The 16,869-nt window shown below is 44.3% G+C and overlaps 1 protein-coding gene across 9 annotated transcripts in view; it reads right to left on the reverse strand.

The window, feature by feature from the left end:
- obscnb (obscurin, cytoskeletal calmodulin and titin-interacting RhoGEF b) overlaps positions 1-16,869 on the reverse strand; it is a 104,000-nt gene that overhangs the window by 53,205 nt on the left and 33,926 nt on the right. For 7 of the 9 annotated variants that reach the window (XM_036966970.1, XM_036966973.1, XM_036966972.1 and 4 more), the window contains exons 23-39: positions 15,486-15,755; positions 15,262-15,374; positions 15,010-15,163; positions 12,897-13,058; positions 12,656-12,760; positions 11,547-11,813; positions 11,017-11,286; positions 10,570-10,836; positions 10,202-10,468; positions 9,818-10,084; positions 9,438-9,707; positions 8,946-9,215; positions 8,480-8,746; positions 3,645-3,911; positions 3,215-3,481; positions 1,390-1,656; positions 589-855 (exon numbers count right to left, since the gene is read on the reverse strand). In XM_036966970.1, coding sequence (XP_036822865.1) covers positions 589-855; positions 1,390-1,656; positions 3,215-3,481; positions 3,645-3,911; positions 8,480-8,746; positions 8,946-9,215; positions 9,438-9,707; positions 9,818-10,084; positions 10,202-10,468; positions 10,570-10,836; positions 11,017-11,286; positions 11,547-11,813; positions 12,656-12,760; positions 12,897-13,058; positions 15,010-15,163; positions 15,262-15,374; positions 15,486-15,755 — 4,017 coding nt within the window. The remainder of the gene's footprint in view (positions 1-588; positions 856-1,389; positions 1,657-3,214; positions 3,482-3,644; positions 3,912-8,479; positions 8,747-8,945; positions 9,216-9,437; positions 9,708-9,817; positions 10,085-10,201; positions 10,469-10,569; positions 10,837-11,016; positions 11,287-11,546; positions 11,814-12,655; positions 12,761-12,896; positions 13,059-15,009; positions 15,164-15,261; positions 15,375-15,485; positions 15,756-16,869) is intronic. The other 2 variants (XM_036966969.1, XM_036966966.1) reach the window with 2 other exon arrangements.

Raw genomic sequence — 16,869 nt, forward strand, 5'->3', positions numbered from 1 at the left:
GGGGGGGGGGGGGGGGTACTGTCATGCCCTGACCTTAGAGAGCCTTTTTATTTCTCTATTTGGTTAGGTCGGGCGTGATTTGGGTGGGAATTCTATTTTTTCTATTTCTTTGTTGGTCGGGTATGGTCCTCAATCAGAGGCAGCTGTCTATCGTTGTCTCTGATTGGGGATCATACTTAGGCAGCCCTTTGTCCCACCTTTGATTGGGGGATTTTGTTCTTGCACAGTTACTGTCTAGCCCTGCAGAACTTTACGTTCGGTTTTGTATTTTGTTGTTTTGTCGGAGTTCAGTATTAAAAATTATGAACACTTTCCACGCTGCGCTTTGGTCTCATTCATGTAATGACGGACGTAACAGACATAACATTTCCTAAAACATGCCAAAGTCAACCAATAAATGAACATCATAATCAACAATTGCTGGACACCCATACGTAAAAAAATATTTTAAAAACATTCTCCTTGACAATACACTGAACTTCCTTTTGAAACATTGCATACACTAGTAACAGGGCATCACAGGGATGAAAGCACAACAGGTTTGCATATACAGCATGATAAATAGTTAATAACATGTCTTCCTCCTACCCTTAATCTTGAGACTGGCTGTAGTCTTCTGGTCTCCACACACACAGCTGTAATCTCCACTGTCCTCTGGTACTACTTTGCTGATCAGGAGTTCACTCACAGATTCTTTCTGCTTCAGCTGGTACTTTTCTCCAGACTTCAGCACCTGTGTTCCCTTCCTCCATTCCACAGGGACTCCATGTTTAGAGAGCTCACAGTGCAGGGTAACATTTCCCCCCTCCTCAGCCTCCTGGCTCCCTAGCTTTTGTTTGAATGTAACAGGTTGGGCTGGGGATTCAAAATAAACCATATAAAATACATTGAAAAACAATATGCCTAACCAATGATACGGGGCAATCAGACATGAGTGCATCCTCCAAAACCATGAGAATGGCACAGTTTAAAAAGCAGGTACTTGAATAATGAATCGAAACACAGAAACAGAGACAGAATGATCACTAACAAAGACTAACAACATGATCAGCACAATGAAGACACACAAGACACAAAGATTACCTGAACAGAGACAGATAACACACAGAGACAGTTAAAGAAATATGACTGGGAATACTTCTAAGCTTAAGCACTGGGTTTTCAGAACATGCAGAACTTGCTGCTGACACTGAATCATAAAACATAAATAATGAAACAAAGCCATGATGACAACTACTCAACACAATCAAAGCCGTTATACCAAACCAACTTCTTGAAAATAATCTACTGAATCACACTTAAAACTTGATAACAGCAGTGAAAAGACAGTACAGAACAACTTCAGCTGAACATACAGTAGCTATTCAATGACACCAATCTGCCTCCTACCCTTAATCTCGAGGCTGGCTGTAGTCTTCTGGTCTCCACACACACAGCTGTAGTCTCCACTGTCCTCTGGTACTACTTTGCTGATCAGGAGTTCACTCACAGATTCTTTCTGCTTCAGCTGGTACTTTTCTCCAGACTTCAGCACCTGTGTTCCCTTCCTCCATTCCACAGGGACTCCAGGTTTAGAGAGCTCACAGTGCAGGGTAACACTGCCCCCCTCCTCAGCCTCCTGGCTCTCCAGTTTGTGTTTGAAGGTCACAAGTTGGGCTGTGGAACCGAACCATTAGGTGGTTAGTTTTGAATTAAACTATTTTAAAAAACGAACAACTAAAATCACCGTAGCATAGTCAATGGAACACCCACAAAGGAGCAAGGGACAAAGCAATACAAATACAAACAAATTATAGAAACAACCAATCTGTAGCACCACGACTCAAACCAATATAGACAAAAACACACACACAACACTGAAACAGACTACCCCGAGACACAAAGATACAACCCAGAGATACAAACAAAAAGACAGACATGGTCATGCCCTGACCTTAGAGAGCCTTTTTATTTCTCTATTTGGTTAGGTCGGGGTGTGATTTGGGTGGGCATTCTAGTTTTTCTATTTCTTTGTTGGTCGGGTATGGTTTGAAATCAGAGGCAGCTGTCTATCGTTGTCTCTGATTGGGGATCATACTTAGGCAGCCCTTTTTTTCCCACCGTTGATTGTGGGATCTTGTTTTTCATAGTTGCTGTCTAGCCCTGCAGAACTTTACGTTCGGTTTTGTATTTTGTTGTTTTGTCGGAGTTCAGTATTAAAATTCATGAACATTTTCCACGCTGCGCTTTGGTCTCATTCATCTAATGACGGACATAACAGAAGTTCCCACCACAAACTGACCAAGCAGCGTGGTCAGGAGGAGAGGACACGACAGAAACCCGAGAGGCAGCCCCCCCCCAAAAAAAGCCAGGACAGGTTATGCCAGCTCTGCGCTCCAGACCTTCAGTGCTCCTCCACGGTTCAGTATATCCTGTGCCAGCTCCATGCACCCGGCCTCCAGTGCATGTCTTAAGCCTGGTACGTCCTGTGCCTGCTCCACGCACGAAGCCTCCAATGATGATCCATGGCACGAAGCCTCCAGTGATGATCCATGGCCCGAAGCCTCCAGTGATGATCCATGGCTCGAAGCCTCCAGTGATGATCCATGGCTCGAAGCCTCCAGTGATGATCCATGGCTCGAAGCCTCCAGTGATGATCCATGGCTTGTACTGTCATGCCCTGACCTTAGAGAGCCTTTTTATTTCTCTATTTGGTTAGGTCGGGCGTGATTTGGGTGGGAATTCTATTTTTTCTATTTCTTTGTTGGTCGGGTATGGTCCTCAATCAGAGGCAGCTGTCTATCGTTGTCTCTGATTGGGGATCATACTTAGGCAGCCCTTTGTCCCACCTTTGATTGTGGGATTTCGTTCTTGCACAGTTACTGTCTAGCCCTGCAGAACTTTACGTTCGGTTTTGTATTTTGTTGTTTTGTCGGAGTTCAGTATTAAAAATTATGAACACTTTCCACGCTGCGCTTTGGTCTCATTCATGTAATGACGGATGTAACAGACATTTCCTAAAACATGCCAAAGTCAACCAATAAATGAACATCATAATCAACAATTGCTGGACACCCATACGTAAAAAAATATTTTAAAACCATTCTCCTTGACAATACACTGAACTTCCTTTTGAAACATTGCATACACTAGTAACAGGGCATCACTGGGATGAAAGCACAACAGGTTTGCATATACAGCATGATAAATAGTTAATAACATGTCTTCCTCCTACCCTTAATCTTGAGACTGGCTGTAGTCTTCTGGTCTCCACACACACAGCTGTAGTCTCCACTGTCCTCTGGTACTACTTTGCTGATCAGGAGTTCACTCACAGATTCTTTCTGCTTCAGCTGGTACTTTTCTCCAGACTTCAGCACCTGTGTTCCCTTCCTCCATTCCACAGGGACTCCAGGTTTAGAGAGCTCACAGTGCAGGGTAACATTGCCCCCCTCCTCAGCCTCCTGGCTCTCCAGCTTGTGTTTGAAGGTCACAGGTAACGCTGACAAACCATTGGATTAAATATGCAATTATACTGTATTTACGATAACATAACAAAATAATTCTACCAACACATAACATTACATATATAATTTTTTACTTACTGAGCCCCTGTAAACACTAACTTCCCAACATTCCCATTGACCAAGACTATGTATCCATACCATTGACGTTTATAGTCGCTGTGGTCCTCTGGTCTCCACACTCACAGGAGTACTCCCCACTGTCCTCAACATTCAGATGCTTTATCTGAAGCTCGCAGGAGGCATCTTTTTGTTTCATCTCATATTTGTCTCCAGCTTTGAGATGCTCAGTGCCTTTCTTCCACTGAACCTTGGCCCCAGGTTTGGATAACACAGAGCAGAGAGTGACACTCTCCCCTTCCTTGGCCTGCTGGTTCTTCAGCTTTTGTTCAAAGCTGGCAGGCAAGGCTAGAAAAAGACGAACATGCCCAGATTCATTAACAAGTAGGCAAAACGTTCTCTTAAAAATCCTCAGTTGTGATGGAAGTGGAACAGAAGCAATATGGAGAAGAACAATGGGTAATGGATGATGATAGTGATCCAGATTCGTTCATGCTGTCCTTCGGAACCTAAATATGATTCCAATGATTGAGTTGGTCAATGAAACAGAAGACTTGTTAAACGAAGGTGGTAATCAAACCAGTGCATGCAATAAACATGGCCTTCACAGCTGAACACAACCCCAAAACAAAATGAAATCCTTCCAAAGTACACAAAGGATCAGCTGCATACAGAGACAGGCATTTTTTGAGCTTTTGGCAGAACCTTTGCATTGAGGCACCAATCTAAAAATGAACAATATTCAGAACAGTTTTCAGATAGGAATCATTTCTTAGTTGATGACCCTGCAGTATTTCCCAGGACACAATAGAAGCATTCTCATTACCTTGGATGTAAAACTGAGCCTACATGCTAACACAGCAGAGTGACTTCAAATCAAATTTGATTTGCCCCGAATACAACAGGTGTAGACCTTCCCGTGAAATGCTTACTTACAAGCCCTTAACCAACAATGCAGTTCAAGAAATAGAGTTAATAAAATATTTATTAAATAAACGAAAGTAAAAAATGTAATAAAAAGTAACACAATAAAATAACATTAACGAGACTATATACAGGGGCTTCCGGTACCGAGTCAATGTGCAGGGGTACAGGTTAGTCGAGGTAATTTGTACATGTAGGTAGGGGTAAAGTGATAATAAGATAATAAACAGCGAGTAGCAGCAGTGTAAAAACAAAGGGGGGTGGGGGGGCATTTGATTAATTGCACTGCGGTCTTATGGCATGGGGGTAAAAGGTGTTAAGGAGCCTTTTGGACCTAGACTTGGCGCTCCGGTACCACTTGCAGTGCGGTAGCAGAGAGAACAGTCTATGACTTTGGTGACTGGAGTCTTTGACAATTTTATGGGCCTTCCTCTGACACTGCCTAGTATATAGGTCCTGGATGGCAGGAAGCTTGGCCCCAGTGATGTACTGGACTGGTAGCACTACCCTCTGTAGTGCCTTACGGCAGTTGCCATACCAGGCGGTGATGCAACCGGTCAGGATGCTCTCGATGGTGCAGCTGGAAAACTTTTTGAGGATCTGGGGACCTATGCCAAATCTTTTCAGTCTCCTGAGGGGGAAAAGGCATGATCGTTTCCTCTTCACAACTTTCTTGTTGTGTTTGGACCATGATAGTATGTTGATGATGAGGATACCAATGAACTTAAAACTCTCGACCCGCTCCACTACAGCCATGTCGATGTAAATGGGAGCCTGTTCGGCCCTCCTTTTCCTGTAGTCCATGATCATCTCCGTTTTTTTCTTACCACCACACTGCCAGGTCAATTACCTTCTCCATATGAAGGTGATCAGGCCTACCAACGTTGTGTTTTCAGGAAACTTTATGATGGTGTTGGAGTTGTGCTTGGCCACTCAGTCTTGGGAGAACAGGGAGTACAGGAGGGGACTAAGCACGCACCCCTGAGGGGCCCCCTTGTTGAGGATCAGAGTGGCAGATGTTTTGCTGCCTACCCTTACCACCTGGGGCTGCCTGTCAGGAAGTCCAGGATCCAGTTGCAGAGGGAGGTGTTTAGTCCCAGGGCCCTTAGCTTAGTGATGAGCTTTGAGGGCACTATGGTGTTGAATGCTGAGCTGTAGTCAATTAACAGCATTCTCACATAGGTGTTCCTTTTGTCCAGGTGAGAAAGGGCAGTGTGGAGTGCGATTGAGATTGAGTAATCTGTGGATCTGTTTGGGCGGTATGCAAATTGGAGTGGGCCTAGGGTTTCAGGATGATGGTGTTGATTTGAGCCATGACCAGCCTTTCAAAGCACTTCATGGCAACCGACATGAGTGCTACGGGCCGGTAGTCATTTAGGCAGGTTACCTTCACTTTCTTGGGCACAGGGACTATGGTGGTCTGCTTGAAACACGTAGGTATTACAGACTCGGTCAGGAAGAGATTGAAAATGTCAGTGAAGGGACTTGCCAATTGGTCCGCACATGCTCTGAGTACACATCCTGGTAATCTGTCTGGCCCCGCGACCTTGTGAATGTTGACCTGTTTAAAGGTCTTGCTCACATCAGCTATGAAGAGTGTGATCACACAGTTGTCTGAAACAGCTGGTGCCCTCATGCATGCTTCAGTGTTGCTTGCCTTCGAAGCGAGAATAAAAGGCATTTAGCCCATCTGGTAGGCTTGCATCACTGGGCAGCTTTGTAGTCCGTAATAGTTTGCAAGCCCTGCCACATCCGACAAGCGTCCGAGCCGGTGTAGTATGATTCATTCTTTGTCCCGTTTTGACACTTTGCCTGTTTGATGGTTTGTTTGAGGGCATAGCTGGATTTCTTATAAGCATCCGGATTAATGTCCCGCTCGTTGAAAGCGGCAGCTCTAGCATTTAGCTCGGTAGGGATGTTGCCTGTAATCCATGGCTTTTGGTTGGGATATGTACATATGGTCACTGTGGGGACGAAGTCATCGATGTACTTACAAGGTACCCAAACTGGCCGCTCGCGTGCGCCATCGTGCATAAATGTATTTTGTCCCCCCACACCAAACGCGATCATGACACGCAGGTTAAAATATCAAAACAAACTCGGAACCAATTATATTAATTTGGGGACAGGTCGAAAAGCATTAAAAATGTATTGCAATTTAGCTAGCTAGCTTGCACTTGCTAGCTAATTTGTTCTATTTAAATAGCTTGCTGTTGCTAGCTAATTTGTCCTGGGATATAAACATTGAATTGTTATTTTACCTTAAATGCACAAGGTCCTCTACTCCACCAATTAATCCACACATAAAACGGTCACCGAATGATTTCTAGTCATCTCTCATCCTTTATATTGGGGTTGGCAACTTTCATAATTTAGGTGCATTACCGCCACTGACCTCGTTCGTCTTCAGTCACCCATGTGGGTATAACCAATGAGGAGATGGCACGTGGGTACCTGCTTCTATAAACTAATGAGGAGATGGGAGAGGCAGGACTTGCAGCGCGATCTGCGTCAGAAATAGAACTGACTTACATTTTAGCCCTTGGCAAATCAGACGCGCGTTAGCGCGCGAGTAGTGTGGGTGCAATTATTGAATAATATAGATTTCTAAAAATATAGATGAAATCTGGTGAGCTAATAAACTGAACATCTAAGAATCTAAGAATCAGGGATGCCGCTGTACATAAAGTATGCATCCTTCAATAATCTAATCTTTCTCTCTTTACTCTGAGGATGATAGACCCAAAGATGAGAGAATGATGAACAAGACCAACAAAGATCATTACGGAATGGTTGACTGAGATCTGATGGTATGAATGGTGCCACAGGCATCGAGGACACCAGCCGTGGTCACTTATGATATTGCATAAATTGTGCATTTGACAATGCACACAGCAACGACAAGTCTAGATGAACGTTAAAAGATCAAGCAAGTATCATTTCAATTTCAGAGAAACTAAAGAAGAGGGAAAATGCAGTGATGCACTTCCATCTCTGGTATCTACTACAGCTATAGATCTGCTAGATAGGACAGGGGCGGTGGGGCAGGATTGTTATGAGGGTGCCCAGCCCCCTCTAGCCTCCATATAATTTGAACCATGGCCCCGGCCATGGGAGTTACCTTTGACCATTAGCGAAGCGATCGCTCTCTTATCCCCAATCACCACATAGACGGTGCCTGAGTCCATAGGTGTCAGCTCACTCACGGTGAGAGAGTAGAAACCCCCCTCAGATACCTGGATCTCATTGAGGGGGGTGGGCTGCAGAGGGATTTGGTCTAGATACCACTGCGCCAGATAGGGCAGGTCCCCCTTGAAACACTCAACGTCCTGGGGTGGCTCCACTATGAACACGGTCCGACCTGGATGAAACAGATCTTAGACCATGACGGAAAGCAGAGACAAGGGCACATGCTGTTCTGAGCATAATGTGTGTCCTGTCCACCAACCAGAATGGGATTAGACAGTAGGAAGGAATGATCTCCCAAATGTTAAAACATTCAGCATATAGTAAGGCAAAACAAAGGGACATGAATCATGCTCAGTCAATGCGGTTGCATCATATGAATGTTGTCTGTTCAAGAAGACAAGCAGGAGAGTCAATCTTACTAGATGTTAAAATGTCAGCTCCAAGATACCAAAAACAAACTCTTGCTCATTTAACCCCTAGTATTATTCAAGTACCGATCAATAAAAGTTGACAGTGACAACCTAATCGCTCACAAAACATTTTTGCGGAAGCATCTAAATTCTCAACATTAATTCAAAGCTCTCTGCCCTGCTATGCACTGCAGTCAACATGTCAGCAAATCTTTCATTTTCAGTGTCTGTAACTACTACATAAAAAAAAAGTTAGCAACATACAGTATGAATGTGCAAAACCATACAACAATTTCAGTCTAAGGTAATATCAATTCACTATAAACTGTTTGGTGATCTCATAGTAATTGTAAGCACGATAAAGAAAAGATCTATACTGTACAGAGGTCTTACCTTTGACTGTCACCTTCGCCATCATCGTGGCAGTGCCCACGTCACAGGTGTAAGTGCCGCTGTCTTTCTCCTCCAGCTGTTTGATAGTGAGGGTGAGGACGGTCTCCTTCTGACTCATCTCATAGCGTCCCCCGGCCTTCAGCTCCACGCCATCCTTGGACCAGGTGGCCTTGGAGGCAGGCTGGGCCGTCTCACACTGCAGGGTCACTGAGCCCTCCTCCTCCACCTCGCTGTCCTTAAGCTCCTTGGTAAACTTGTGGACTGGCTCTGAGGAAAGGTACATTCAGGTAGGAGCACAGCAGAGAGCATTGAGGTCGGAGAGGAAACATTTTTTGTTTGTTATTTAACATTAAAAAGCAGTCACAGTTTAAAAGTGGTAGCTCGTGGTCAATGATACATGAATATCCTGTAATCAACAACCGTTAAACAATTGAAGGTGTCTGTGAAGGGAACTGGTCAGACTTACCTTTGATCTCCAGCTTGGCCTTGGTAGTGGCCCCTCCGATGACCTCACAGCTATATTCCCCAGAGTCCTGAACAGTGACACTGTGGACGGTCAACTTCATGACCCTCTCCTCTTTACTGATCTCATACTTCTCACTCTTCCTGATGTCCTTCCCATCTTTGGCCCACTGGACGGTGGCCCTGGTCTGTGTGACCTCACAGATGAACACAGCATCCTCCCCTGAAACTACACTAATGCTCTGCAGCTCCCGTGATACAGATTGAGCTTTGCCTGGAACAAGTCACAATTATGTATTTTAATTCTGAGAGTGGCTCAATTTCCTTTCAATCACATGCAACAAACAAACTTAGAAATGTGATATGTTTTCTCTCAATGGTCTACATACCCAACTTTGCGATAACCTCAGGGATCAGTTGATTAAAGTCTCAAAACCATGAACGCTAAAACCCATGCAGATTGATGTTAGAACCTCAACTGGTAAAGATGTCTGACCTTCAACAGCTAAGGTAGTCTTGGAGTTCAGGTTCTTTATGTTGAAGACCACCTCACCAGCATCGGCTGGCGTCACATCCTTGATAACCAGCATGTACTTGCGACCTGTACTGGAGACCTGGAAGCGTCCTCCGTTAGCCACGGTCTGGCCATTCAAGGTCCAGGAACACTCGTCAGTGCTTTCCCGTGACAGAATACACTGAAAGCTACATGTCTCTCCCTCCATCGCCTCCACGGACTTCAACTGTTTGGTGATACCTATGCTCAGGTCTACATAAAGGGAGGAGAGAGGAGTTTTTCTTTCAAAGACATGATGACACAATTGCTGCCTCAGCACACTACTAATTTGTTTGCAAGTTATGCAGCTTTGTCATACACACCTCTCACAGTGACCTTTGACTTGGAAAGCTCAGTACCCAGGTCGCAGCTGTACTCCCCTGCGTCTTCCTTGGTAACATCCTTGATGATCAGACCCAGGGACTTGCCTGTGTGCAGGACCTCATACTTAGAGTCAGTGGTCAGGAGCGTACCATCTTTCCTCCAGGTGGGGGAGACCCTGGGCTTGGAGGCCTCACACGCCAGGGTGATCATACCTTTCACCTCTCCCACCACGTCATCCAGAGACTTGAGGAACACTGCACGCTTCTCTGGAGGAATGCAAATGGAGATCACAAGCACCAGTTAAAGATGTTTAACATATTCTTTAGTCCCACTTCTACACTACAGTATTTTCACTTGGACCAAATTAGCTCATGAGTCTTTACCTTTGACTTTTAGGGTCACGCCCTCCTTGATTTCCCTGACCTTGAAGATGATGGTGCCCCCATCCTCAGGTGCCAGATTCTTGAGTGTGAGCGTGTGCACTTTGCCCACGTGTGTGATGGTGTTGACCTCGTTGGAGAAGAGTGCTTTTTCATTGAGTAGCCATTGCACCTCCTCATCAGTGTAGTTGATCTCACAAATGAACACTGCATCACTGTCCTCGTCCACCTCTGTGTCCACCAGGTGTTTGGTGATCTCCACTTTCCGAACTGCAATAACCCACAGCACACATCTCATTTGAACCATCAACGCTCAGCAAAGCAATCAGCATTGAAGTCAAATCAACACCAAAATCTGATACAAAACGTACCCTCTACAGTGAGAGTGGCTTTGGTCTCGGCAGCAGCCGACTGACAGCGGTAGTCCCCAGTGTCTTCCCCAGTCAGCTTCTGGATGGTCAGCTGAGCCCTCACAGCGTCCTGTTTCAGGCTGTACTTGTCTGAAGCACCCAGGAGGGTTTGCCCTTTGAACCAGCTCACCTCTTTGGGTGTGGCGGAGAACTTGCAGCTCAGAGTGGCTGAGCCCTTCTCCTTGACTGTCACATCTTTAATGGGCTCTACCACCTCAAGAGGACGCTCTGTAGTTGAGAGAATAAGAAGAACAAACAGCTCTGATCATAGGCAAGTCATATAGCATGCTCCTAACCCACTTTAATCTGGTTATGAGAACGTCATTTCAACCAGCTATACCCACTGAGAACATGGTAGTCTGACATAACCATTTGGTTCCACGCTCTGTGTATGAAGAAGCCTCTGACCTTTGACAGTAAGCTGGGCCACAGACTTGCTCTTGCCAGCCATGAACTGGACAGGTCCTGTCATGGAGGCCTTGGTCTTCTTGAAGGTGAGGCGGTGCATGGAGCCCTCCTTCTCCATCTCCACGTCAGCGCTCTCCTGCACGGCCACACCATTCAGGGTCCACTTGGGGGGCTTGACTGAGTCGATGTTGATCTCCACCTCGAAGAAGGCGGCAAAGGGCTCGGTCACTTCCACGGCACTTAGCTCCCGTACGACGCTGATGGCCTGCTCTAGAGGGACCACAGACACCGAGTGTTTAGGTCATACTTGAGGTAAAAATCACTCTTAATTGCACTCTTTAGGGATCTGTTAAGAGTGCTATTTCCATTCACTCATTGACTGGTAGTCCTGTGTCCTGAAGTGTTGATATGTGCTAAAAGAGATTCGGAAGTATATTTTGATAAAGCCACATCATACTTTATAAAAATACACTTCATAGAAAATTCTTACATGTTTACAATAGACACAGTCCTGGATTTTCTCCTGTTACCTTCCACAAGAAGTTTACAGGATGTCTTGTCGTCGATGGCGTCACAGGTGTAAGTATCCTCATCATCCGAGCCCACGTCGTTTATGGTGAGTTTGCGGTATATACCCTCGCTGCTGATCTCGTGCTTCTTGCTGGGCTTGATCTCCTTCTTGTTCTTGTACCACTTGACCTTGGCGCTGGCCCGGGACACTTGGCATTCCAAGAACCCACGGTGTGTATACAAGGCTAACTTATCCCTGAGCTTCTTCACAAACTGGACAGGGAGCTCTACAGTAACAATAACAACCGTATCAATACAAGGAAGCCATACTTAGCAGTACCAAAGAAACATATCAAAACACTACCACACATCAAAGCAGTAAGTAGCAACTAAACTAAGACAGGGAACAGAAAGTACTCAACAGGGGTCAGTACGCCAAAGAAAACAACTCCACATCTCCCTGTGCTATTCACATCCACAGGCTCTCCCAAGGAACAGTGATTTATCGTGTGCCTTCTTCCATCAACTCCAACATCCTGAGGGGCTCAGATAGCCACTGCATGGCCTTCTCATTCCTGGCCTGGTACAGAGGGATCGCCATGAACAACACGAGAGACAGTTCCCGAGGGTAGTCAGGTCACCCCAGGATCTAGGTTCTGTGGTTCAGGTTCCCCAGATGTATAGCAGCCATGCGTCAAAGAAAGACAGCACCATGGATTCCCAGGGAAACCACTACAAATCGTTAAGGAAGTAGCACTCTGGCCGGGGATACAAAACACCAATAGTCCAGTCTAAAAGAGGCCAATGCAGTATCATCTCCACAGACGTTTGGCTGCTGAACCAAAATAAACCTCAGGGAAATAACTCTGAAGACACAGAGGACAGGCTGACCGGCTGAGCAATTGACTAACTGGATCAGTTGACATAATATTTTTCAGATTTGAGTTATGGATCGGGAACTGCATTCACCATTGGCATGTTTAATGAGTGCTTGTGAATTCGTTGAATTTGTTACATACCCTTATGTTGTGATGTGCTGACCTGAATATGTTATTATATCCTATGTTGCTTAGCATATCATGCCATAAATACCATGCTATAGGGAAAGCATGCTGGAAATAGACTTTACCTTTCACTGTCAGTTTGGCTGTTGAAGAAGCCTTTTCAGCTGTGAATTTAATCTCAGCAATGTCTTCTGGGGTCACCGACTTAAACAGCAGCACATAGATTTTACCTTTAATTGAAAGAAGGCAACTTATAAGAACAGTACCGAATGTTAAAACACTGAAATAGTACATTTGTGTTTCTCACAAATATGGACATCTAAACATGTATTTGGAAAGTATGGCAAATGTATGTATTCTCCTCACCCTCTTGTCTCATCTTGATGTTGTCACCGACTTTGAGTTTGGTGTCGCCTTTGAACCACTGGCAGTCCACTTCATCGTGAGAGATCTCACAGAAGAACGAAGCGCTCTCCTTCTCCATCACCTCCACGTCCTCAAGCCTCTTCACTATTTTAATGTCTCGGGCTGTGGAGCGAGGAGCACAAGAGACAATAAAAAGAGACATTAGAAAGTCTTCAGCATATCTAATGCTGAATGGAGTATGGCCGTTCTTTTACATTGATTTTTAGCTATGTAGAGTGGGGTCTGAAATTATTCACACCCTTGATAAAGATGAGCAAAAATGACTGCATAAAATAAATAATTGAAATACTGTGCTATATTGGAGCCTGAAAAAAAATGGGGAAATTATATTATTTTATACTAATACAATTGCTCAGACAAAGAGATTTTGTTTAACAAGTAATATATATTTTTTGCAAAAAGTTAGAGGTCAAAATTATTGACATGTGTTTTCAATTCCTCACCTTGCAAGGATAACAGCACTGAGCCTTTTTATGAGTTGAAGAACACATTGGATTTGTATTAATTAGGGATCCCCATTAGCTGCTGCCAAGGCAGCAGCTACTCTTCCTGGGGTCCAAACACATTAAGGCACTTATCACACATAAAACAAAAGATTAAATAGTACATCATATAACATTATTTCACCACCACATATCTACAATACAAAATGTATAATACCACCATACACCAATATTACAATATACTGTTGTAGGTACAGACACACGCGTGTGTGCGTATGCGTGTCTGTACCTGTGTGTGTGTCTCTTCACAGTCTCCGCTGTTGCATAAGGCGTATTTTTATCTGTTTTTTTAATCTGATTCTACTGCTTGCATCAGTTACCTGATGTGAAATAGAGTTCCATGTAGTCATTGCGTTATGTAGTAATGTGCACCTCCCATAGTCTGTTCTGGACTTGAGGATTGTGACGAGACCTTTGGTGACATGTCTTGGGGGGTATGCATGGGTGTCCGAGCTGCGTGTTAGTAGTTTAAACAGACAGCTCGGTGCATTCAGCTTGTCAACACTTCTTACAAAAACAAGTAGTGATGAAGTCAATCTCTTCTCCACTTTTTGAGCCATGAGAGATTGACATGCATATTATTCAATGTTAGATCTCTGTGTACATCTCAGGTCCAGCAGTGCTGCCCTGTTCTGAGCCAATTGTAATTTTCCGAGGTCCCTCTGTGGCAGGTGCCAAGTGCGACAAAATTATGGCCTGTAGGACCTGCCTTGTTGATAGTGTTGATAAGAAGGCAGAGCAGTGCTTTATTATGGACAGACTTCTCCCCATCTAAGCTACTGCTGTATCAACATGTTTTGACCATGACAGTTTACAATCCAGGGTTACTCCAAGCAGTTTAGACACCTCAACTTGCGCAATTTCAGTCGCTGTAGTAGCTGACATGTATAGTGTTGAGTCATCCGCATTCCTTAGACACACTAGTTTGTTCTTCTTTGTATTCAGTTTAGTCACATTATTTCTCAATTGTAAGGGATCATAGACAATTCCTACGTACAGAATCGTTCTAGGTCCTTGATATCCTTTTTTTATTTGGAAGGATTCTGCATGGAGGAATATGTCTAAGATCCCTGTCAATGTATTCTCATGGAAACAATTTTGAACAAGCTTCCGTGCCGTTATCCTCGCAAGGTGAGGCATTGACAGTTATTGAAAAAAGGGGTGTCAATAATTTTAACCCCCACCTTTATGAGATTTGTTTTAATTCACTTGCCAAACAAAATACATTTCTCTAAGCAATTGTATTCGTATAAATTAATATAATTTCATTTTTTTGGAGCATACAATTAAATGATTTATTTCATACAGTCCATTTTGCTCATCTTTATCAAGTCTGTCAATAAGATCGGACCCCACCGTATCTGGTAAGAAGAAGGTCTGTTATTTCAATGTGTGACATGCACTACTTTTAACTACCTGTACAACAAACTACTGTACAACTATCCTTGACAAGCCTATAGCATGATTCGATTTTATTACGCAATCAGTATCATTGGATTGCATAATATACAGTGTATTGTATCGTATGAATAACATGCGGGGACTCATACCGTGAATAGTGAGTTTAGCTGATGTGTTGTCATCAGACGTTTGGCAGACGTATGTGCCCTCATCCTCTTGGGAACATTTGTGGATTAGCAGGCTGCGTGTGCGCCCCTGGGAGTGGATGCGAAAGTTCTTTCCTGGTTTCAGTTCCAAGTCACCCTAAGAAACAGTAAAAATGATTTAATTGTATGCACAATTATGCAAATAAAATTGCTGACGACTACAGTTCCATGATTTACTGGAATATGTTTTCTCACCTTGAACCACTTGACCTCAGCATTAGTTCTGGACACCTCACACTCAAGCGTAGCCTTCTCCTTCTCTGGGGCTTTGACATCCTCCATGGGTTTAGAGATCATAGCCGCAGGTTCTATAAAAACCCCAACACCAATAAGCACAACCTTCAAATAACAGCTGCCACCTCAATTAGCACTCAACTCGATGAATAGTTTACTGTTCGTCGAAAATGGATATAACCTACCTGTAACAATGAGTTTGGCAGAAGTTTTGACTCCCTCTGCTTGGAAAGCAATTGTTCCTGCGTCCTCCATCTTAATTTGGGATAGTGTGAGGGCGTGCTTCTTTCCCAGGGCCGTGATGCGGCAGTGTGACCCTGCCTTGAGCTTGACGCTGTCCCTGGTCCAGGAGCCCTCCACGTCAGCCTGGCTGAGCTCCACCTCAAGGGTCACTGTCTCCTTCTCATGGGCCTTGACCTCCGGCAGCAGGCCGTTCACCACCTCAATCTTCTTCACTGTGAAACACAGACAGAGGGAACGTTTAGGTGTGCTGGAATATGCATAGAATTCTAGGTTACACAGCATCATCAGTAAGTGTCCTGTACATCTCTTCTTGGCACTGAAACTGTAGATATAAATAGTCTGAGTATCTGGGTGGGGGTCAAATGTTCTATCAAACTACAAGGAATATTAGAGAATACTGTTATTATACTCAATAGGGGCTAGTTACTGTATACTGTACAGTGCCATCAAAGTATTCACGCCCCTTGACATTTTCCACATTTTGTTGTGGGATTAAAAGGGATTTAATTGTCACTCTTTTGTCAACAATCTACTAAAATACTCTGTAATGTCAAAGTGGAATAAAAATTCTAAAATGTGTTTAACCGCCTGAGTCAATACATGTTAAAAAATCATGCATTTATAAAGCCCTTTTTTTACATCAGCAGATACCCAGTCTAAAACCCCAAAAAACAAGCAATGTAGATTTCCAGTAGAACCACAGTGGCAAGGAAAAACTCCCTAGAAAGGCAGGAACCTAGGAAGAAACCTAGAGAGGAAGCAGGTTCTAAGGGGTGACCAGTCCTCTTATGGCTGTGCCGGGTGGAGATTATAAGAGTACATGGTCATTAAGGCCAGATTGTTCTTCAAGATGTTCAAACGTTCATAGATGACCAGCAGGGTCAAACAATAATCACAGTGGTTGTAGAGGGTGCAACAGGTCAGCACCTCAGGAGTAAATGTCAGTTGGCTTTTCATAGCCGAGCATTCAGAGGTCGAGAGAGCAGGTGCAGTAGAGAGGGAGGGAGAGCTAGAGAGAGGGAGAGAGAGGGACGAAAAAGGGGAGCACGTCTGTTGAACAGGTCAGGGTTCAATAGCCACAGGCAGAACAGTTGAAACGGGAGCAGCGGCATGACAATGTAGCACGTCCGGTGCTGTTAGAATCACCTTTGGTAGTTGTTACATGTGAGTCTTTCTGGGTAAGTCTCTAAGAGCGTTCACACTGTATAAATGACAGGTGAACCAGGGGGGCCTCAGCTACCCCGAATGAGACGTTAGCTCCTCTAAATGCAACAAAAGTCAGACTTTGGGTGGGGTCTCTAAATAATGCTAATTCTCAATCAGGAA

This window comes from Oncorhynchus mykiss, chromosome 28, assembly GCF_013265735.2.
Source record: "Oncorhynchus mykiss isolate Arlee chromosome 28, USDA_OmykA_1.1, whole genome shotgun sequence".
Classification (NCBI taxonomy): Eukaryota; Metazoa; Chordata; class Actinopteri; order Salmoniformes; family Salmonidae; genus Oncorhynchus; species Oncorhynchus mykiss.